The following is a 23,625-nucleotide window of genomic DNA, read 5'->3' on the forward strand; positions in this document are numbered from 1 at the left end:
ATACTATCACATTGGTGATTTAGGTTTTAACATATGAATTATGGTGCGGGGACATGAAACTTCAGACATAACAAGTACTGATTCATGCTACAATACAGATGAGCATGCTAAAGTGGAAGAAGCCAGACACACACAAAAACCACATATTACATTCTTCTATTACATGAAATATCCAAAATAGGTAAAATCATTGGTTGCCAGGCGCTAGAAGAAGAGAGAAAATGAAGAGTGACTATTTAATGTGTACAAGGTTTCTTTCTGTAATGATGAAAAATGTTTTAAAACTAGATAGAGACAATGGCTGCACAGCACTGTGAATGTACTAAATGTCACTGAAATACACATTTTAAAATGGCTATTTTTTTTACATTGATGTTAACTCTATTTAGGAAAAAAAATAAAACAAGAATAATATTTGAGGGGGATACACTTCTGCAATAACAGTGTGAGGAAATCCACAAACCTGTTCCCTAATGAAACAACTCTAACTAATGAAAATTATTTTTAGAAACACCATTTGAATTTCTGAAAATTGTCGTAAGAGCATAGAGCAAAAGAAGAAACATTTATCCAAGAAAATCTACTATATACTTGGTAAGAACAGTAAGAGTTTGTGGCCCTTGACCCAACCTTTTCCCAACCACCTGTTCAGGTGACAGATCTACCCAGGTGGGAGTGGCTAAGAAGGCAGGGCTCTCTTTCCCACCAGGGTTTCAGTCAAGAGCCAGAGAAAGGGCAGGTATTCAGAATTTCTTACCCCTACCCCAACTGTGTTGCAGAACCAAAAAACAAGGTGAGTGTGGCAGAGAGAATAAGGGCCCCATTCTTCCAACTAGTCCTCCTTTATCCACCCAACCCCTGGAGGATGTCATAGAACAGAAGCTATACCACAGTAATAACAACCACCAATATTGGGGACCCAGCTGCCCTCACCTCGGCCTGCTCATACCAGAGAGGCTCCACACTGAGAGAGGCAAGCCAAGACCAGAGACTGCCACCTCACCCAGCACCATGCTCTTAAAGCAAGGATATCACTCCAAGAGAGAAAGGCCACGGTTCGTGCCCGCAGATCTAGAGCAGTGGCTCAAGGATTATAATCCGGGGTGAGGTAGAAGGTAAGTACAAAGAGTTCCAAAGAACTCCTCAGGCAGGGCGCGGTGGCTCAAGCCTGTAATCCCAGCACTTTGGGAGGCCAAGATGGGCAAATCACCAGGTCAAGAGATCGAGACCATCTGGCTAACACGGTGAAACCCTGTCTCTACTAAAAAAAATAAAAAAATAAAAATAAAAATAAAAAATAAAAAATAAAAAAAAAACTAGCCGGGCGAGGTGGCGGGCGCCTGTAGTCCCAGCTACTCGGGAGGCTGAGGCAGGAGAATGGCGTGAACCCGGGAGGCAGAGCTTGCAGTGAGCTGAGATCCGGCCACTGCACTCCAGCCTGGGTGACAGAGCGAGACTCCGTCTCAAAAAAAAAAAAAGAACTCCTCAAAGAAAAATAGAAAATCTGAATTACTTTTGATAGTTTGTGTTTTTCTAGGAATTTGTTGTGTTTCATTTAGATTGTTTTAGTTGTTGACATATAATTGTTCCTAACTTTTTATTTTTAATTCCGTAACGTTCTCTCTTTTGTTCTTGAATTTAGTAATTTGAGTCTTTGTTTTTTTCTTGGTCATTCTAGCAAAAGGTTTGTCACTTTTGTTGATCTTTTCAGAGAACCAACTCTGTTTTATTCATTTTTTTTCTCTATTGCTTTTGTTTTTTCTTTTTTTTTTTTTTTTTTAGATGGAGTCTTGCTTGCTCTGTTGCCCAGGCTGCAGTGCAGTAGCGCGATCTTGGCTCACTGCAACCTCGGCCTCCTGGGTTCAAGGGATTCTACTGTTTCAGCCTCTCAAGTAGCTAGGATTACAGGCACACACCACCATGCCTGGCTAATTTTTATATTTTTAGTAGAGACGGGGTTTGCCATGCTGGCCAGGCTGGTCTTGAACTCCTGACCTCAGGTGATCCGCCTGCCTTTGCTTCCCAAATTTCCGGGATTACAGGTGTAAGCCAGTGCGCCTGGCCTCTCTGTTGTTTTTCTGTTATATTTACATCTGATCTAATCTTTATTACTTTCTTTCTTCTGCTTGTTTTGGGTTAGGTTGCTCTCTTTTTTATTATGATGGAACCCAACCTTATGATGGAAGTTTGGGTTATTAATTTGAGATTTTTCTCATTTTTTAATATTGGTTTTTACAGCTATAAATTGTTCTCTAAGAACAGCACTGGATTCATCTAAAAATTTTTGGCATGTATGTTTTCATTTACCTTTCTTCAAAATATCTTTAATTTTCCTTATTATTTCCTCTTTGATTCACTGGTTATATAAAAGTGTGCTTAATTTCAACATGTTTGTGAATTTCTAAAATGTCCTTCTGTTATTAATTTCTAATTTATTCCATTGCAGTCAGAGAAAATAATTTGTATGATTTCAGTTTATTTTAAGTTTATTGAGGCTTATTTTATTGCCTAACATAGTCTATACTGGATAATGTTCCATGTTCCCTTGTGTATCCTACTGTTGTTGGAGGGAGTATTCTATAGAGGTCTGGTAGGTCTAATTAGCTTAAGAGTATTGTTCAAGTCTCCTGTTCCCTTTTGGTCTTCTGCTTAGTTGTTCTATTCATTATTGAATGATGGGTAGTTTTTATGTCTTTTCAGACTCTGTTGTTAGATGCACATATGTTTATACTTTATATATTCCTCATTGATTGACCATTTGCCATCATAAAATATCCTTTATTTCTAGACTTGTTTTAAAGTCTGTTATGTCAGATATTAGTATAGCTACTGCAGCTTTCTTACGGTTGCTCTTTTCATGATATGTGTTTTTCTGTTTACTTTTAACCTACGTTTGTCATTAAAAGTGTATTTCTTGTAGATAACACGTCTTTGGATCTTATTTTTATCTAGTTTGAGGACCTATGCCTTTTGATTGTTTACTCTATTCATATTTAATATTATTTATGTCGTTTATATATACATTTACATAATGATATATATGTTATATATGTTATAGTTTATATATACATTTATGTTATTATTTATATAAACATATATATGTTTTTCTTGTGTTCTATGTCTCATTTCTTTCTTTCTTTTTTTTTTTTTTTTTTGCTCCTCTATTCCTTTACCGCTTCTTTTGCATTAAGCAAATATTTTCTGGTGTAACATTTTAATTAGTGATTTTTTTTTTGGAATTTAGAAAAAAGTTATTTCTTAGTGGTTGCTCTCAGAATCTACTTCAAAATTATTCTAATCAAGTAAGATATAGAAATGTTACTCTTATATAGCTATATTCCTTCTTTCCCTTTTTTTGTGCTATTACAATAACACTGATTTTCTGTATTTGTCTCACTGCACTCTGATCTTTACCATCTCCTTTCTTCCACTCTTCTGAATTTCATATACTCTTCTTTTCCTAGTTTCTTAGGTTAGAAGTTGAAGCCATTCTTTTCTAGTAGAAGTGTTTGGTGCCATAAACTTCTAAGTATTTCTTCAGCTGCATTCACAAATGATATGTTGCGTTTTCATTTTACTCAGTTTAAAATACTTTCTAATTTCCCTTTTGATTTATTTTTTGTGTGTGTTAGTCAATGACCAAATATTTGGGAATTTTCCAGATAGTTTTTGTTTTTGTTTTTACTATTGATTTCTAATATACTTCTGTCGTGGTCAAAGAACCATGTTATATGTCAGGGCCTGTGCAAAGTTTACCACATGCTTCTCAGGAAAAGGTCAGGCCGAAAAATCCTGCCGCTGAGAAAAAACAATATAAATAAAGTAAGTCTACAGGCCACCTAAAAGATAGGAAATAACAACAAAAATTAATCTTAATACTAAAATATTTATGAATAAATTGATGTCTTGGATTTCCTTCAAAATAATCCAAGATGAGGGGGAGTAGATAAGGGAAAAGATCAAACAAGACTGGCCAGGGAATGAATTGAAGCTAGATGACAATTCATGGTGGTTCATTACACTATTTTACTTCTTTAAACATTTAAAATGCTTCCATAATAAATGGTTTTTAAAAATGCAATATTAACACTTCACTTAGTGAAACCTGAAAAAAAAATGCAGGGAAAAAACAGTAGTAGCTTAAACAACGTTCAAGAGAAAAGACTGCTAGCAGTACCCTCTATATGTGTGCAAAAAGCGTCTGCTTATAAATGAGACATAAATATACATATATATGGGATAAGTGTGAGTCACTAGAGTTTGCTAAAGAGAGTGGGTTCAAACAAAAAGAGCCAGTTGAAACAACTGCCCAACAAAAGAGAACAGAATAACACTATGAATACAAATACTCTGTTCCTGAGTGTCCCAAAAATCTCTCAATATATCTCAAAATGTTCTTCTAAGTTAATTTCATCTTTTTTCAAGGACACTACCTAGCACATTTTCCCAAGATGAAGCACCTCTTTCATAACCAGTACTATTTTCACAAATAAACTACTCTAGTAACTTTATCACGCACTGCACTCTGTTTCAAGATGCAGTGATGAAAACAAAGCTTCCTTTTAATCTTCTTTCATTACCAAGGATGGTTTATTAAAAGACATAATAATGTTGGAAAATTAAGGAAATGCACTAATTATGCATTATCATATCATAGCAGAAACTTTATGTAACAAAAGTTTATAACATGCCTACCACATGCTTGGTCTTAGGGATACAGTAGTGAACAAATAGGCAAGGTCCCTAACGTTCTGAGCTTCCTGGACAACTGAATACTCTCCCCTCCGCATTCTACAAATAAGGAAACCGAGATCCAGAGAGGTTAAATAATTGTTTTCCATGACTGCACATTTCATCAGTGGCAGGACTAGGGCAAAACAAGAATCCAGGCCTCCTGACTCTTAAGGGTAAGGTGTATTTACGTAACTTGAACTGGCTTCAATTTACACTACATTCACCGGTCCACAAACTGTACAGCGCTCTATTTCTAGGAAGAGGATTCTGAATAAATACTAATGATACAGCATAACCAGTCTCAAGTTCCGTAAGTGAATCATAACTTCATTTATCATATCATCACTCCAAAAGATGAAACCTTATATGTAAAAGGAACTTATTCTTGAAGACAATGCCTAACCTAACCCATGGCTCATTACGGTGCCTGGCTAATAATATTCTATCGGAACAGCAGGTATTCATTCAGTCTGGCATGGAATATGCATTACCTGCTACTACTCTTAAAATGAATGAGGAGGAACTCGATTTAAAATAACCAGAACAATAATGCAATTTTAATGAAATGTTTGTAAATAAGTAAAAGCTGTTCTGCCGCCAAAGAAGCTTAGATCCCGCGAGTGCAGGGTCACCCTAGCGTGTTCCCAAGCAGCAAGCAGCTCCTCCCCTCCAGCCCACGCGCTCTTCTCGCCCACTCCGGCCGCGCGGGGGAGCAGGGGAAAGGGGCCGGCGTCTCCCGCTCAATTTCAATTCTCCCACGCCCGCGGCAGCCTGGCGCATCAGGCTTTCCACCCGCGCGCGACCTGACACCTCCGACACGCCGACTGCCGGCTGTCGACCCTAGCCTGGCACGCCCGCGGCCGAGCAGCCCTCAGTCCTGCCACGAGCGAGACTGGGCCAGGCCCCAGGAGTGTCCTCGGGCCCTGGAGCCGCAGCCAGGAGACGAACGCGGGGCCGCACCGCGGCGCCCGGGGTTAGAGACGCTGCGGCAGCCACACCCACCAGCTGCGGGGTGACAGCTCCAGAGGCGGAGGCAGGCCGCGCCGACAGGTGCAGCCGCCTTCTCGGTCCCGCCCGGGTCCGGGCTGGAGTTCCGCCACCCGCGAGCGCCCCCGTCCGCCCCCGCGCGCACCACCTGTCGGGGAGCTTCGCGCGCGGCTGGCGGCGGACGCCCCGCCCGGCTCCTGAGGAGCAGCCGGCGCAGGGCGGTGAGCCGAAGTCCTTGGGGGATGAGATCTTTACCGGAGGGTGGGCCCCACGCAGGCGGTGTCGGTGCTCTCGATCTCCTGCAAGATCCGCTCGTGCTCGGGGACGGTGCCCAGACCCTCGCTGCTCTCCGCCATTTTGGCTGGAAGCTGAGGAACCGGAGAGGCGCAGCGCCGCGGGAACGACGGGGGCGAGCGCCAGGTGGCGCGAGCGCGGAGGGGCGGGGCGGGGGCGGGGCGCGAGAGTCGGCGGCTAGGGGGCGCGCGGAACGCCGGGCAAGAGGCGCGCGACCCGGCTCCCGCCCCCGCACCTGCGGGAGTGAGTGGGGGCTGCGGGCGGCGGCCGGGTACCCAGCTGGCCTACTGCTCTCCCTCGCGACTAGCCCCTCCTGGGCGTCTAGTCCCGGCCTTTGGGCTTTAACATATATTCTTGTCTTCTGTGTGTGCCACACCCTGTGCCACACGCTGGGAATACCGTAGTAGTCAGCGAGGTGGACACTCAGATCATCACCCTGCCTCTGTAATAAGAGCCACGGGGACATTTAACAAGGGCCTGATGTACTCTGCGTTGTGGGCAATCAGAGAAAGGAAAACATGCACTCATGAAAAGCAAAATTGCGTGTGATAGTAAGATTTATTTTAGGAACGACTAAAGATCCCAGTTGACCATGAAGACCGCTCCAGGTGGATTCATGTCCCCACCTGCAAGAAATCCACCAGCGGCCAGTCAACTTGGAAATAAATTATAAACGACAGAAAAATTAAATGATAAGAAATTAAGGCACCTGATGGCAAAGATACCGAAAAAAAAAAAGCCCAGGGCGATGTGTGATTCACGCCAAAGTCCCTGAATCCCAGTGCCCCCAGGTCAGGGTAGCTGGGTTGAGGAGGGGTGAGAGCTCTTGAAAGGGGGTTAGCAGCAGGGAGGTGGGAGAGAGAAGGCAGGGAGGCTTGGACAAAAGTATCAGTGTAGAAAAAAGTCCTGCTTAATGACATGTTTGTGGGACACTGAGTAAACCAGTTTGTCATGATCGAAGCAGGGAGGAAGGAAGACTAAACAGAAACAGAATGCAAACCTAGCCTGAGGAACAACTACTTTCTGCTCTACATTAATCCAGGGCTTTGAAAAGCTTCCCTTTGAGTCAACCAACTCTTTATCCAGCTGTGTAACTCACTCACCCTCAGTGAGCTTTTACTTGAAACCTACCTCCAGCCTCCTGCCCACAAACATCCTGGGAGGTGGTTCTGTATAATAGAGCATGAGCTCTGAAGACCAGTGTCTGAAGACATTAATTCTTGGATAAATATCACTTGACAGCTGTGTAACATTGGGCAAGAACCTAGTTCTATGTCAGTTAAATGACTGTAAATGACAATAGCAGTGTCTATCTCATATTGCTGTCCCATGGTGTATGAGTTTTCCATTGTTGCTATAACAAATCACTACAGATTGAGTAGCTTAAAATGACTCAGACATATTATCTTACAGTTGTGTAGGTTAGAAGTCTGTCACAGGTCTCACTGGGCTAAAAATCAAGGTGTCAGCATGTCTGTGTTCCTTGCCTGAGACCCTGTGGGAGAATTTCTTTGCCTTTTCCAGCTTCTGGAGGCCGCCCACATTCCTTGGCTCATGGCCCCCTTCGTCCATCTTCAAATCTAGTAGCATCTCTCTGATCATTCTTCTGTGGTCACATCCTCCTCTGACTCTGACTTAGGCTGGAAAAGATGCTCAGTTTTTAAGGACCCATATGATTAGAGTGGACCCAACCATTTAATCCAGGATAATCTTCCATCTCAGGGTCCTTAACCTAAATCACATATGCACTGTCCCCTTTGTCATGTAAAAATAACATATTCACAGGTTCCAGGGATTAGAATGTGAGCATCAGTGGGACCCACTGCCTACCAAACTTAGGAAGGGCCCTGTAAGACACTGCTAATGCCCACCTTCCTATTAATCTGGAATCTTCAGAGCAATGGATTCCGGCTATACACATCCATTGAGCTAAGATAGTCTTCCATTTCCTGCAGAGAGACCTAGATTTTCATTCTCTTTGTGGGAGGGGATAAAGTTTGTCTTCATTTTTTTATGTCTCAGTTTCAATTTTCAAAAGGTTATTTTCCCCTCTTAAGAACTTATCTTAGCTCAAGCACAGTGGCTTACACCTATAATCCCAGAGCTTTGAGAGGCTGAGGTGGGAAGATCACTTGAGCCCAGGAGTTCGAGGCTGCAGTGAACTATGATAGCAAGCAAGATGAGGAGAGCAGGGCATGTGGCACAGGCCGGCTTTCTATTTGACCAATGTCTCCAGCTGGAGCATTACTTTCCTGATCGTTCCCTACCTAGAACTTCCCCCTTTTCTTCACCAGTCCTGATACCTTTTATTCCAAAGCTAGCTCCAAGTGTGCCCCTGCTCTGGGAAACCAGCCCTGCTTAGGCACTCCTCAGGCCAGGCCTGTTTCAACACCTGCCCAGAGCGATTACTTCAACATAAGCAGCAGTATCTTCCCCGAAATTCAAGTGAACATGGAAGGAAGTCCATTTACCACTTCTCCTTCTGAAACAGTTTTTGCTGGTTCCCTCTGAGACTTCTGACAGTTCCGTGAGTACCTGGAGGTTTTAGCTAAGAATGCAAAGTTAAATGTCCTAAATAACTAACTGTACATTTGTTTTGTTTGTTTGGCTGGTTTTTTTGAGACGGAGTTTTGCTTTTTTTATCCAGGTTGGGTAACAATGGCGTGATCTTGGCTAACTGCAACCTCCACCTCCTGGGTTCAAGCGTTTCTCCTGCCTTAGCCTCCCGAGTAGCTGGGATTATAGGCACATGCCCCCACACCCAGCTAATTTTGTATTTTTAGTAGAGACGGGGCTTCTCCTTGTTGGTCAGGCTGGTCTCAAACTCCCAACCTCAGGTGATCTGCCGGTCTCGGCCTCCTAAAGTATTAGGATTACAGGCGTGAGCCACCACGCCCAGCCCTAATTTTAATCATGGACATAGATATATCAAATATATAAATGTGGGGTGGGGGAAGCCCATCCAAGGGATAAATGAATTTTTTTTTTTTTTTTTTTTTAAGATGGAGTCCCTCTCTGTTGCCCAGGCTGAAGTGCAGTGGCACAATCTTGGCTCACTGCAACCTCTGCCTCCCGGGTTCAAGCGATTCTCCTGCTCAGCCTCCTGAGTAGCTGGGATTACAGGTGCAAGCCACCATGTCCAGCTAATTTTTGCATTTTTAGTAGAGATGGGGTTTCGTCATGTTGGCCAGGCTGGTCTCGCACTCCTTCCCTCAAGTCATCACCCTGATTCGGCCTCCTGAAGTGCTGGGATTACAAGCATGAGCCACCACGCCCAGACCCTAGGAGTGAATGATTTAATGTCTGCACTAAGAAGGTTATGGAATAGCAGGGCACAGACAGGTAGATTGGAGATGCATGTGGAATTATTTTTTGGCAGTGGATATTGACTTCCAGAGATCAATCCAAAATCTCTTTTCAGGACTCCTGGAAGAAGAAAGATACACCAGGAAGACCGGCAGAGCAGGAGATGCATTTTGTGTCCAGTATAAAACTAATTGGCAAAGTAAGGATTTGACTTGTAAATAAACTTTTAGTCATTAGCAACTTATCTTTGCATCATTTATCTACAGACTAATGACCTGTCTTGGGAAAGCACCTCCCTCAGAATGAGGTTGTAGAGAGCAGCTGCTCTGGTCTGGCATTTAACTACTTGAGTTCAAATTCCAACTCATCTCTTACTAGATGCTAGGCCTCGGGGAGTTACTTAACTTGACTAAGCCTCAGCTTCTTCAAGTGTGAATTAAGGACAATAAGAATCCCTAGCTTACCAAATTGTGTGAGGATTAAAGACGGTAATATATGTATAATGTTTAGCCTAGAGCTCAGTCAACATTAGCATTGGCGACTAGGGTTATCAGGCATTTGCTAGTAAGCCAGAGAGCCCAGCATTTTAGCCTCCTCTTTGATAAAATAAAAATAAAAACCAGACACATAAATGTTCTTTTTTCTAAACATTAAAAAAAAAATAACCTGATTGTGTATCAGGGTTTTCTGCATGCTTGGTGGGTGTAAACCACCTGAAATATGTTTCCTGCTTTTGTAGAGAGGGAAACAGGAACACGTCTTTGGGTTGGATTCTTGGTTCCAGACCCACTTTAGTGAACCCTCTGGATCCTGCGCTTTTAAGGCAAGCACCTTTCGTTGTCTTTGGGGACAGTGCTCACTCATCCTTGGAAGCACATATCATGGTGGTGAACAAATCACTGAGTCTGTCTCCATTTCCAAGAACTGCTCCTACGTCAAGCACAGGGATGATGCCTGTATTGTTCACTGGCCAGCCCAGTGCCTTGCATATAGTAGGGGCTCAATTAATAAGTGAATGATCCACATGCGAATACTTCTCGTATTAAGCTTTATGTTGTAAATGGCATGTTTTTCTTTTTCCTTTTTTTTTTTTTGAGACGCAGTCTTGTTCTGTCACCAGGCTGGAGTGCAGTGGCGTGATCTCCGCTCACTGCAACCTCCGCCTTCCGAATTCAAGTGATTCCCCTGCCTCAGCCTTCTGAGTAGCTGGGATTACAGGCATGTGCCACCACGCCCAGCTAATTTTTTTTTTTTTAAACAGAGTCTCGCTCTGTTGCCCAGGTTGGAGTGCAGTGGTGCGGTCTCGGCTCACTGCAGCCTCTGACTCCAAGGTTCAAGCAGTTCTCTGCCTCAGCCTCCCGAGTAGCTGGGGTTACAGGCACCAGCCACAACGCCCAGCTAATTTTTGTATTTTTAGTAGAGATGGGGTTTCACCATCTTGGCCAGGCTGGTCTTGAACTCCTGACCTCGTGATCCACCCACCTCGGCCTCCAGAAGTGCTTGGATTACAGGCATGAGCCACCGCGCCGGCCCACCCAGCTAATTTTTTGTATTTTAGTAGAGATGGAGTTTCACTGTGTTGGCCAGGATGGTCTCAATCTCCTGACCTCGTGATCCGCCCCCCTCGGCCTCCCAAAGTGCTGGGATTACAGGCCTGAGCCACCACGCCTGGCCAAATGCATGTTTTCGGAGGTAGGGTACACATCTACAAAAAGATTCCCCTCCTCGCCCCTGGGAACCCTATCATTATCCTCTCAAAACTTGGCATCATTCAAATGTTTCTTAAAGAGTTTTAGAGCTCTTGTTATAGAATTATAAAACTGTATCAAAATGTAAAGTACAGACAGTCTTTATGCATTGGCTCTGATAAACTAATCCTTCCCTGCGGCTTTTAACCACTCGTTTCAGATGTCCACCGTCACAAGGTCCCTCCTCCAGCTTCTGCCTTTTTGTTGTGGTGACCCCAAGTGGCCACACTGTGTAAGTGCAAAAGAATAAACAAAGCCCAGCTGGTCTGGGAGGATTCCGGCTGTAAAACCCTGTGCAGGAATCGGCTGTTCCATAAAGATCTGGACCCCACGGTGAAGAACAATAGAAGGAAATTTGAAATTGAAGCCAAATAAAATCAGTTTTTTTCTAAAATACGGGCCAGTCCTCAGAGGAGTTCAAAAGCAACTAGCCCCGGGTTTTGTTCATTCAACAACTATTTTTATTAAATGTTTGTTGTGTACCATGTTCTGTGTTAAGCTCTCAGACAGGGCTGGCTCATGGTGTGTGACCTACGCAGTTGCCTTTGATTGACTACTCTGTCATCACCATCTTGTAATTTTAATGATTTTTGAAAAAGGAATCTACATTTTCATTTTGCCCTGGGCCCCACAAATTATGTTGCCAACCCTGCCCTCAGAAAAATGTCCTGAAAGCCCCCAAAATGAAACATTTTAAAGTCCACTGAGCAGTTAAAGAACAATATCATTTTCTCTGAGTTCCATTCTGTCTTTCCTTCAAATAACACCCCCCACCACCACCACCAACTCCACCGCCACCACCAGTTTATAAGACAAGCAACTGTCCCTGCTGTCTCCTCTTACCTTCCTTCTCCTTGTTGGTTTTCTTATTCGTCGTCCTGTTCAATGCACTGTCTATTCCTCCCTCCTTCCCTGCTTAGCCTTCCTTTACCGCCCTTTGCCCTTTCTCCCTTTCCTCTCACTTGTCTGATTTTTCTCTCTCCTCTTGGCAAAATAGGATTAGAAATGTAGCTAATGAAATGACAATGATAATGATAGCTGACATTTACTCCCTGGCTAGGGATATTAGTATCCCTAAACCTTCCTATTCCTTACTTTTTTGTTTTTTTTCTGAGACAGAGTCTCACTCTGTCACCCAGGCTGGAGTGCAGTGGCGTGATCTCAGCTCACTGCAACCTCTGCCTCGCGGGTTCAAGTAATTCTCTTGCCTCAGCCTCCTGAGTAGCTAGGATTACAGGCGTGCACCACCACGCCTGGCTAATTTTTGTATTTTTAGTACAGACAGGATTTCACCATGTTGGTCAGGCTGGTCTTGAACTCCTGACCTCATGATTTGCCTGCCTCAGCCTCCCAAAGTGGTGGGATTACAGGCGTGAGCCACCGCACCTGGCCTATTTTTTTTTATTCTTCATAGCACTTATTAACCCTTTTCTATTGGTGTATTTCTGGCTCTCTTCACTAAAATGCAAGCTCCCTGTGAGCACGGACTTTCCAGATCTTGATCTTGCTGTATCAACGGCACCCAGACCACTGCCTGTCACACTGTAAATGTGCCATTATTATTTATTTACTGAATGAATGAGTGAATGAGCATTTGCTATGATACATTACATTTCATTAATACATTTCATGCCTAATTCAACTAATCCTTTCAACAGCTCTGTTAGTAATTATAAAGGCGGAATTTCAACCTGTATCCTTCTGGTTCCAAAGCCCATTCACTTAACCACTAAATAACCAAAACTGTCTCCCTGGTTGGAATATTTGGCTCCTAAACATAAAAATGTTTTTAAAGTTTTATCTAGTGTTGCAATAAACATCAAATAGCTAATGATATCATTTAAATGTCCAGCAAAAATTGGGTAACTGTATAGCCCACTCTCATAAGACATTCCAGACTTTTCTGAGGTGCCACAGATGCAGCAAGCCTCAGTCATGGTTAGGCCCAAACTTATTTCTGAACAATTTATCTGGACTCCATTTTTATGCAGAACACTATACTATTCTCATTAGAGATGAAATCAGGTCATGATATTGCATTAGTATAAAATATAAGCATTAGTGAATGTGATTTTTAAAATTAACACCTCTCTCCCCTAAATATTATGCAACCAAAATAAAATTTACATTACTGTAAGCCAGGCACAAAAACACAAATACTGCATGATCTCACTTACATGTAGAATCTAAAAAAGTTGAACTCAGAGAAGTTGAGAGTTGAATGGTAGCTACCAGAGGCTGAGGAGAGAGGTAGATGGGAAAAGGAAAGATGTTAATCAAAGATGTTAATCAAAGTTTCAGTTAGGAGAAATAAGCTTTGGTGACCTATTGCACAGAATGGTGACTATAATTAATAATAATAATATATTGCATATTTCAAAATTGCTCAAAATAGATTTTAAATGTTCTCACCACACACAAAAAAAATATGTAAGGTGCTAGATATAATTAACTTGATTTAATCATTCTACAACGTAAACAGACCGTGAAACATCACAATATACCCTATAAATAGGCCAGGTATGGTGGCACACACCTGTAATCCCAGCACTTTGAGAGGCCAAGGCAGGCAGATTGCTGGAGTTCAGGAGTTCGAGACAAGCCTGGGCAACATGGTGAAACCTCGTCTCTACAAAAAATACAAAAATTAGCCGGGCATGGTGGCACACGCCTGTAGTTCCAGCTACTCAAGAGGCTGAGATGGGTGAATTGCTCGAGCCCAAAAGGCAGAGGCTGCAGTGAGCCAAGATTGTGCCACTGTATTCAAGCCTGAATGACAGAGCCAGACTCTGTGTCAAAAAAAAAAATGTTAAAAAGTTCTATACTCTAAATATATGCAATTATTTGTCAAATAAAAAAATTTTTTTTAATTTGCATAACTCAATATTTCATACCTGCTCAGAATTTCAAGATGTTATAAGTGATTGTTTACTTCAGGACTCTAAAGTATATATTTATTAAGTCATACTGGAATATCCATCCCAAATGTAAACTAGACAATAATAGTCAACACTAATTATTGAGTATTTACTCTGTACTAGCCAACTATTATGCTAAGTACCTTATAGACACTAATCCTTTGAGATAGGTTTTATCATAATCCCCACTTTATAGTTTCAGAAACTAAGGCCAAAATCATACAAGTGGTAAATGTCCAGTCCAGATTAAAATCTAGACCTTTGATCTCAATGAATATACTTGATAAAATAAGATTTAATAGAAATCTTACATTTATAAAGGTATAAATAGCAAGAACATTCTAGAACATCCACAGTTAAATTTTTTAGTATGTCATTCTAAGATTTTATAGTATATACAGTTTAGGGTTGGTTTTTTTTTAATGTTTTCTTTCCTTTCCTAAAAGCACATTATCTTTATTCCTAAAAACATGAAAGTCAAAGAAATATGATATCCTGTTTGCTCTTAAACTGATAAAACTTCATGGTCAGCTTTTGGAAAAGTGCCTGAGAGAGTCTGTGAATACAAGTGTGAAACAATTATGTTATCATAAAACAATTACAAAAATTTCTTCTGGTACGTCATCTTGTACAATTCCCTTTTCCTCCTATTTTTCCCAGTCCTCTGCAGGGCCTTCTTTAGACATCCCCCCCCCACCCCCACCCCCACCCCCACAGTCCCCTACCTTTCTACCTCCCACTAACTTTGCAGTACCCTACAATGGGTCCATGATTTGATCATCTCAGGCTCAGCTACAGCCACAAAACATGCTGTGACTTCTGAATCCAAGTCGGTTCAGACATTGTGACTTCAGGACCTGTTCTAAGGGGCTAATAACACACCTGCAGGACTCCAAGGGACATCGTCAGCCCCAGGCTACATCCAGGTCTGAGTCAGTATCCATGGGAGCAGGTCTGATGGGTGATGCCTGACAGCAGGAAGTTCTAGTGTGAATATGGTAAATAAATGTTGCGAATACTGCTACTACCCTATCCTAGGACCATAGCTATCATCACTAATTTATCAGGATCATCCTCAGTATGAAGATTCAGGCAACCATTCCCAATGCATTGAGTTGATATGCTACTTGAAACCTATTGACCATCCTTGTGCAAGTAAGTTGGTAATACTGAGTACAACAGGGACTAATGTTGTTTCCTTGAACATGGCTCCGGACAGTCATTAAGTCTCCCAGGGACAGGTACGCCCCCTAGCGGAAGGAGCTGGCAAGGAGCCAGGCACATCTGCACCAAATGGAGAGGCTAGAGAGAAAATCAGGAAACCTCAACAGAATGAGAATATCCAGTGGAAATTAGCCTATGGTTGCAATGTAATGAAAACAGTGATGCTCAGGGCAAAAGGATTAGGGCAGGAAAACTAATTGCAGACTTTACCTGCCCGTTAAGTTTCAGCCTACCAATATTCCGCAAGCTAGGGGATTTTTTTTTTTTTTTTTAGCAGAGTCTTACTCTGTCGCCCAGGCCAGAGTGCAATGGCCCAATCTCGGCTTACTGCAACCTCCGCCTCCCAGTTTCAAGTGATTCTCCCACTTCAGCCTCCCAAGCAGCTGGGACTACAGACATGCACCACAATGACCAGTTAATTTTTGTATTTTTCAGTAGAGATGGGGTTTTGCCATGTTGGCCAGGCTGGTCTTGAACTCCTGAGCTCACGTGATCCACCGGCCTCAGCCTCCCAAAGTGCTGGGATTACAGGCATGAGCCACCCCGCCTGGCCTAGGTAGGGGATTTAGAATGCCCAAAGCTAAAGCATGCTGGGACAACACAGGCACTAACAGTAGGCCTTCCTTTACATTTTCCCCTTTTTTCTTAAGTTCAGTCGCCATCTGCATGGCTAACATCAAATTCCACTTTTTCACGCTGGTATTTTTTTCCCCAATTCAAACTCTGTAGTTGTCTGAGATGGCTTGAATGGATGTTTCATTGGCATTGCAAGTAAACCATGGGAAAAGTATAGAGTCTCAGCTCTCCCCTGAAACTATCTTTCCTTCAAACTTAATGCTATGGGCCTTAAATTCCATTTCACACAAAAAATGAAAACAAATGCAAGACCTCAGAAGCATCTGATTCTTGTCCACTGTTTCGAAAAGAGGGCCAAAGGAGCCAACAAAAGGGCTCACTGGGAAAGTCAGGCAGCAAATGAGCTGGACCATCTGGGAGAAGCTTGTCCTGGGAGTAGCCATGTATAAAGTCAGGAGGTGGGAAGAACACAGCCTGGTGGGGTGAAAGGCATTATAGGCCATTGACAGTGATTCCTTGTCTCCACAACCCACTCATGATGCCTGAGACAGAGGAGACTCGTTTTCCCAGATGATGTATGGGGATGAGTATGCAGGAAGGTTTGAATGCTCTGCAAAAGAAATGTCGTTCAGGTGCCCTTAAATTACACTGGTAGAAACCATCTCTTGAGTCCTGAGTCACTGAACTCTCTGAGCTCAACTTGTTAGGGGAGTAAACTCCACCTGGCCCAGATATAAACTCTGACCTCAAATAGGCCACCTCAGGTTGCCTACCTGCAAAACAAGGTGGACCGGGAAAGGAAGCTAACAGAGTTCAGGATTTTACAGCAGAAAATATCTGTCAAAGTAATGCCTTTCTTCTGTGACAGGGAAAAACAAGTAGGTAAACTCTTCAATATTCTCTCTACCTCAATTCCCAGGTGCAAGCTTTTCCCTGGGAATGTTTCTCTCTTGCATTTCCAGTCCCGGTATCCTAACCTTTCTCTCACTGTTCATTCCAGGGCCTCACGGCAGGGCCTTCGGCTGCCTCCAGCCAAACTCCTTTTCCACCCTCTCAGCCCTTAGAGCTTATAGTTTTCTTTTGGTTTCGATTTTGTTTTGTTTTTGGAGACAGGATCTTACTCTTGTCACTCGGGCTGGGGTGCAGTGGCATGATCATAGCTCACTGCAGTCTTGACTTCCTGGGCTCAAGTGAGCCTCCATCTTTGGCCTCCCGAGTAGCTGAGACTACAGGCACAAGTCACCAGCTAATTTTAAAAAGTGTTTTATAGGGACAAGGTCTCACCATGTTGCTTTGGCTGGTCTTCAACTGGCCTCAAGCGATCTCCCACCTCAGCCTCCCAAAGTGCTGGGATTGAGCCACTGCAAGCAGCCAGAGCTTGACATTTTAAAATACTTCCTCCTCCTTCTCTTCTTTGCCGAAATGATGACATTCTTGCTGGACTGCCTCTTTTCATTTTTATTAGAAAGGTAAGTATTTTCTTCACCATTAGCCCATGAGCTCATATGAATCACATTCTTAGGGGCTTCCACAATGGAATATTCACATCTAGATGGGGATTCGCAATGGAATATTCACATCTAGATAGGAGAGGTTTCAAAGAATCCAGAGCATTTATTCTGGCTTGTGTGTGTGTGTTTATGTGTGTGCATTGTGTTATAACCATTTCAGGCTAAAGGTTCCTGAGGGCAGGGCCTATGTCTTACTTATATCTTAGTAACCTTTATAGAAGTTTCCACAGTGCCTGGCACCTAGCAGCTAGGTAAGTAGCGCTAGAAAGAGCATTAGAGCTATGCCTTGCAAGATACGTTGGATTTTAGCAGGCAGAAGGAATAGTGAATAATAGGGGAAAGGAACCCTAAGCTCTAGGAAGCATATTGTCAAATAGCAGAGTCTAGTTTGACTGAAATGAGACTCATGTCATTATTTTTCAACTCTCATATTTGGCCACATGAGCTGATGTGTTCCTGAAGCACAGTTGCAGTAGAAATTTGGTGACACACGCACATATGTATGGAAAGGCATCAAATGCCAATCTAAGAAGTCTTCATCTAATCAACTTATTAGATGAACGGTTTAGAAAATTAGGAAAGCTTTTTGTTGAATACTGTCCCAGATAAAGGCTTGTTAGGGGCTTGTAACTTCACTCTACACCCCAAAATAACATCAGTGTGTTTTAACAGTAGCCTTTGGAGAGGAGTGTTCTCATCCTTTTTTTATACCCAAACATTAAGCTAACAATTGGTATTTTAGGTCCACTGCATGGTGGTGACAAGGTAGCACCTGGAGAACATATCTATGCAGGCTCCACCCTTGAGGGTGATGCTGAGAGAGTGCTGTGGCTGCCAAATCTAAATGATTTTTTGCTGTAAAAAGACCAGGTACAAGATTGGTACCAGGGATATTTGTCCTAAGAAGAGAAGATAAAAAAGATCCAAGCACAAGAAAGGAAGTCAAGTCCAACACCAGAGACAGACTAGCCGACAGGATAGTTCTAAGGACAGACAAAGTCTGTAGATGTTGGCCAGGGTTGTGAGACCGGGGAGAGGTAGAAGGGGTTACAAGTTGAAGACCAAGGGCTCTGAAGCAGCAATGGGAGTAGAGGCCGTGGTAACTAAAACACATCTAGGCTCCCTTCACCCTTTCTCTTGTTTCCACTTAGACTTAGCCACCTAGCACCTAGCACTTAACTACCTAGCACCTAGCACTTGACCACCTACGTAGCCACTAGGCGGATACACAAGTTTTAGAAGGCAATGGTACAATTCAAAGTATGCTCCATATGGAGAAAATTATTGAGTTTTCCGTTGCTACAAAGCTCTGGTTTCTACCACTGAAAATTACCAGCCCTTTTTCACAGAATATTTATGATGCTCAGATAGGATGAAGGTATATATAATAGTTATAATGGAGTTGTAATTATTCTGCAACTATACTTACATATTGATAATCCAAGAATTAACCAACAAATCTCAATTGTTTACCACGTCCCTAACACCACCCTAAGACCTTTGAAGACATTCAAACTATGTTTAATGCAAAATAAGATTTAAATAGCTGGGAGAAACTTATCCAGGTTTAAACTTTAGTGGATTTAGAAGCACTTGGCCCTTTCTGAGAATGAAGAGGTCACACACACACACACACACACACACACACACACACATCCTTCCACTTAATCTACAAATATTAGTCAACAAATATTTATTGACTGTCACTATCAAATTCAGTGATGAATATCTTGTTCCCACACTGATAGGTGTCAGAGACAGGCAGACATAGAGAATTAAAGAATTAAACTTTAAAAGCTGCCCTTTGAACACAATGACATATAGTTTTTCATTTTAATCCTATTCTTGAACTGTGCAAATTAATACCCACATTACCAAATAAGCTATTTTTAAACCTTATATGTTGGTATCGAAGAAGATGTTAAAAAGAAAAAATAAATAAACCTCATATGGAAACAAAATAATACATGAGCGGTCACCAAACACTCAGGACAGCAGCTACAATACAAATAAATAAATGGTCTACATTTTTTCCTACAACTCATATCCATCCAAATGTAAATTGGCTTCATTGATATGTCTAATTGTTCTGGATATTTTTCACTAAGTGATATGCTAAAGAAAACAATTGAAACCTCATATACATTTATTAGGAGGTGACTGAGGTCCTTTTTGATCATTTGAAAGTCATAGTTTTTAATCTTATGGTGATGAGTTAGGAAACATGCAAAATAAAATGGATTAATTATGTCCTATAATTTCTCTAAGGATAAGAAAACTTTGAGATTAAGTACATACAGAACTGTAACTGTTTTGCAAAAATATTTTTTACTCTTATAAAGAATTATAAAAAGCAAGGAAAAGGACCATCTTACCACCGCTGAAGAAGACACAATAAAATGCAACGGTGCCCTACCTTAAAGTAGCTTCAATAGGCAGCTCGAAAGACTGAATCTCAGCCAGGACATTCTCATAGGTTTGATCTGTTTCTTCTTCCAACATCGTTCCACAAGCCCCTGATTTCCCAGCTGCAGACATCAGATATTGAGTGAAAAACTGTTGTAATTTATAAAAATAAATGCCGTTTTCCTTATAATTATTAGAAGGATTCTCTGTTTACCCAAAGGAGCAACAAAAACAAGCTCACTGTCTGACTTCATGCTATCAAAGTCTTTGCTTCCAAGAATGTTGCACAGCTGTTGCTGTCCTGTCTCCACTTGTAACATTTTACTTATTATTAACCTTGACACAGTTCGGAAAGTTCCTGCCTAGTGCCGGCTATATTTATTCACTTGTTTCTCAAAGACAATAACTGTATGTAGGAATTAGAGTCATTACACTATATAAGTTTACTAAATGCATGTGATTTGACAAGGCATATATATTAATATTATTTATGCTAAATACATAACCAAAGCTACATTCCTAGTTGTTACTGCAACTACGTCGTTGACCACAAACCCAAGGAGATAATTTGCCCAGGAAAAATGAAATGTGTTATGGGATGTGATTTTGAGGTCACTAGGCTAATTCCTTGGTGCCCTATCTCCTTTGCTTCTGTATTCTGCAGTGTCAATTTCCTCCATTAGCGATAGAGCCATTAGTTCTTTTATCTCCTGTTCAAATACAAATGCTTCTGGAGGCATTTAGATCTTACTCCTTTTCAGTTCCTTATGCATCACTGTGAATGAGTTTGCTAGATCCCTTCTGCAGAATAGGTTTTGATGGAGAGAAAGAAGAGAACGAAGATGTCAGCTAGCCTTTAAGAAGGCTAGCTGCCACTGAGAGGAAGAAAGAGTGCATGAACCACAGGCCCAAAATAGCAAAGGAAAATGTGCCCTACAACCAGCCCCAAGTAGGCCTGAAGAACTAATGGGCATGTATTTCCCCATCACCACTTGCACTTGATCTTCTTCAATTCAGTTTAGCTCAGCTTTCTTGCTTAATACAAGAAAGACAATATTTAAAGGAATGAGTAGTGACATTCTTCCATATGAAGCTTTTTTTTTTTTTTTTTTTTAGTTTTTATCAGAACTTTTTAAAAAGTTCTGACAAAAAATTGAAGTTTGTTCTCTTAAAAATGTAGTATTCAAAGCATGCTATAGCTACAATCTATGGCATTTGTCATAGATTGCATCAGTTTGTCACCCCTGCCTGCATCCATACCCTTGCCAGTACCTCACTGTGGGCACACTATTTGTCCCTGTCCCATGACTTTGGGCTCAGCCATGTCACTTCTGCTGGCCAGTGATACATAAGCTAAAATAATAGCATGTGAGTTCTGAGCCTAGGCTTTCTAAAGCCTCTAAGGCATATTTCTGTTTGTCCTCTTGCACCTCTGCCATCACCTAAGAAAAGCATTCCCTGAGAGCTACGTGAAATAGAGTAATCCCCACTGGTCCACAGACCTTCAGGGGAAGGTATATATTTTCATCTAGCTGCAGTAGCCTGAAACAGAACTGCCCATCCAAACCCACGCTTATGAACCAAGCCCCAACTGAGCCACAGACACAAGAGTAATACTAAATGACTGTTGTTTTCAGCCACAAACTGATGGGTTATAGAGCAATGGCAAACCAATGCAGCATTCTTCACTTCAACCCCACCAATAGCCCCCAACCCTCAGCCCTAGTTTTGCTCCATGGCAGGACGGAACAAATGCAGCATGAATATGCCTCACACCATTTCCCAGTAAGATGAGTAAGTCCTTTGAGACTTGACAAAAATAATAATTTTCAATCTATCTTAAAGTTCTTGGTCGGGCATGGTGGCTCACACCTGTAATCCCACCACTTTGGGAATCCGAGGCGGGTAGATCACTTGAGGCCAGGAGTTCGAGACTAGCCTGGCCAACTAAAAATACAAAAAATAGCTGGGCGTGGTGGCACACGCCTGTAGTCCCAGCTACTTGGGAATCTGAAGCCCAAGAATTGCTTGAGAGGTACAGGTTGCAGTGAGCCAAGATCAGGCCACTGCACTCCAGCCAAAAAAAAAAGAAGTTCTTTATGTGCAAGGTTTTAAACTTATACCAAATTATAAGATTATATGTCTGCAGAATGTCCATCTGATTCATATTTGTATTCCCCATAATGCTTAACAGTGTACACCTTGTAGGCCGGGCGTGGTGGTTCACACCTGTAATCCCAGCACTTTGGGAGGCTGAGGCAGGTGGATCACCTGAGGTCAGGAGTTCGCGACAGGCCTGGCCAACATGGTGAAACCCCATCTCTACTAAAAATTAAAAAATTAGCCGGCTGTGGTGGCAGGCACCTGTAATTCCAGCTACTCTGGAGCCTGAGACAGGCGAATTGCTTGAACCTGGGAGGCGGAGGTTGCAGTGAGCCAAGATTGCACCACTGCATTCCTGCCTGGGCGACAAGAGCAAAACTCCGTCTCAAAAAAAGAGAGTATACACCTTGTATACAGTTATAGTAGATACTCAAGAAATGCTTATCCAATGAATGAATGATAGTGAAAGCTACAAGCTGAGTTACCTCTGCCTTGTAAGGAAATGGTGCGAATTATGCAAAAATCTGACAATTCTAGATTGTATTTGTCAGCACCTGAAAATACATAAATACATGATGAGATATCACTCTTAAGAGAGCCATCAGCATCACTATATTACATTGAAGAGAAAAAAATTCATAAATAATGCCACATATTTATGAACACATACATCTGTGATGACTGATCCAGTTCTAAATATCACATGGTTTTAAAAATTCATTCTTCTCTCCACACAGCAAAAATTTTAATTTTGAAAATTTTCAAACTTATAGAAGAATTACAAGAAGAATATAATGTGAACAAAAATATACCCTTCATCTGATTCACCAATTGTTAATATTTTGCCACATTTGCTTTCTCTCTGTCTCTCTCTCTTTATTCAAGGAGATTTTACAATGTAGGCATATGCTCTTAATATTGGAGAGAAAATATATTAATTTAAATCGAATAGGCTGGGCGTGGTGGGTCACACCTGTAGTCCCAGCACGTTGGGAGGCCGAGGCAGGCAGATCACCTGAGGTCAAGAGTTCGAGACCAGCCTGGCCGGTATGGTGAAACCCCATCTCTACTAAAAATACAAAAATTAGCTGGGCATGATGGCACGTGGCTGTAGTCCCAGCTCTTCGGGAGGCTGAGGCAAGAGAACTGCTTGAACCAGGCAGGTGGAGGTTGCAGTGAGCCGAGATCATGCCATTGCACTCCACCCTGAGTAAGAGAGCAAGACTCCATCTCAAAAAAGAAAAAAAAAATAGAATATAGTATAGAAGAACACTATCCTCTAAAGTAGTTTAATTAACAAACCACTATAGCTTTGACTTACTGTCACTGCATGACCCCACTTCTACACAGCACATTCATCCTCTTCCGGTATAGCCAGCTCAGCCTGGAGATTCAAGGTCTTCTGTCCTGGTGGCCCAGTTGCCTCCCTCTGCTCCTCAGCTCTCCCCACCCTCCCTCTACTCCCACCCCACTGTCTTCTGCTCCTCCCAGTCCTGCTAAGTGCAGTTTCTCTCTGCCTCTTACTTTCTTCTATACCCTTTGAGACAAGGGCAACAACTTCCTGTTTCCACTGACTAAACCAGCATCTTCCTTTTATTCAAAACTTTCCTTGAGTGCCATTTCCTGCCGGAAGTTTGCACAGATTAAATGAACAAGAGAGGCTCTCCTCCCAAAAGTAACAGAGAAAACAACCTCCCCCATCTCATAGTGCTGACAACAAATTCATCAAATGAGGAAAAGAAAAGGAGGAAGTGGAAAGTTTTGAAACAGCCATATTCCAAGATGTCCATAAAACAGAATGGCGTGTGTGACTGGAAT

The 23,625-nt window shown here is 42.2% G+C and overlaps 1 protein-coding gene and 1 long non-coding RNA gene across 6 annotated transcripts in view; one reads left to right on the forward strand and one right to left on the reverse strand.

Moving 5' to 3' along the window:
• The window catches only part of EXOC6 (exocyst complex component 6), a 218,203-nt gene extending 194,828 nt beyond the window's left edge, over positions 1-23,375 (reverse strand). The window contains exons 1-2 of one of the 4 annotated variants that reach the window (XM_023226255.2): positions 23,129-23,375; positions 19,715-19,826 (exon numbers count right to left, since the gene is read on the reverse strand). In XM_023226255.2, the coding sequence (XP_023082023.1) occupies positions 19,715-19,826; positions 23,129-23,162 (146 nt within the window). In that variant the 5' untranslated portion in view covers positions 23,163-23,375. Of the gene's footprint in view, positions 1-5,976; positions 6,151-19,714; positions 19,827-23,128 lie in introns of those variants that run through there. The other 3 variants (XM_023226256.2, XM_023226257.1, XM_023226258.1) reach the window with 3 other exon arrangements.
• LOC111552171 lies at positions 7,025-11,465 on the forward strand. 2 transcript variants are annotated; one of them, XR_002734571.3, is made up of 3 exons: positions 7,025-8,542; positions 9,437-9,520; positions 11,230-11,465. It is a non-coding gene; the product is annotated as an uncharacterized LOC111552171 (long non-coding RNA). The 2 variants fall into 2 exon arrangements; XR_002734570.3 differs by lacking the exon at positions 11,230-11,465 and adding an exon at positions 10,061-10,147.
• Positions 23,376-23,625: the final 250 nt, after the last annotated feature.

Source organism: Piliocolobus tephrosceles, chromosome 9 (assembly GCF_002776525.5).
Source record: "Piliocolobus tephrosceles isolate RC106 chromosome 9, ASM277652v3, whole genome shotgun sequence".
Taxonomy (NCBI): Eukaryota; Metazoa; Chordata; class Mammalia; order Primates; family Cercopithecidae; genus Piliocolobus; species Piliocolobus tephrosceles.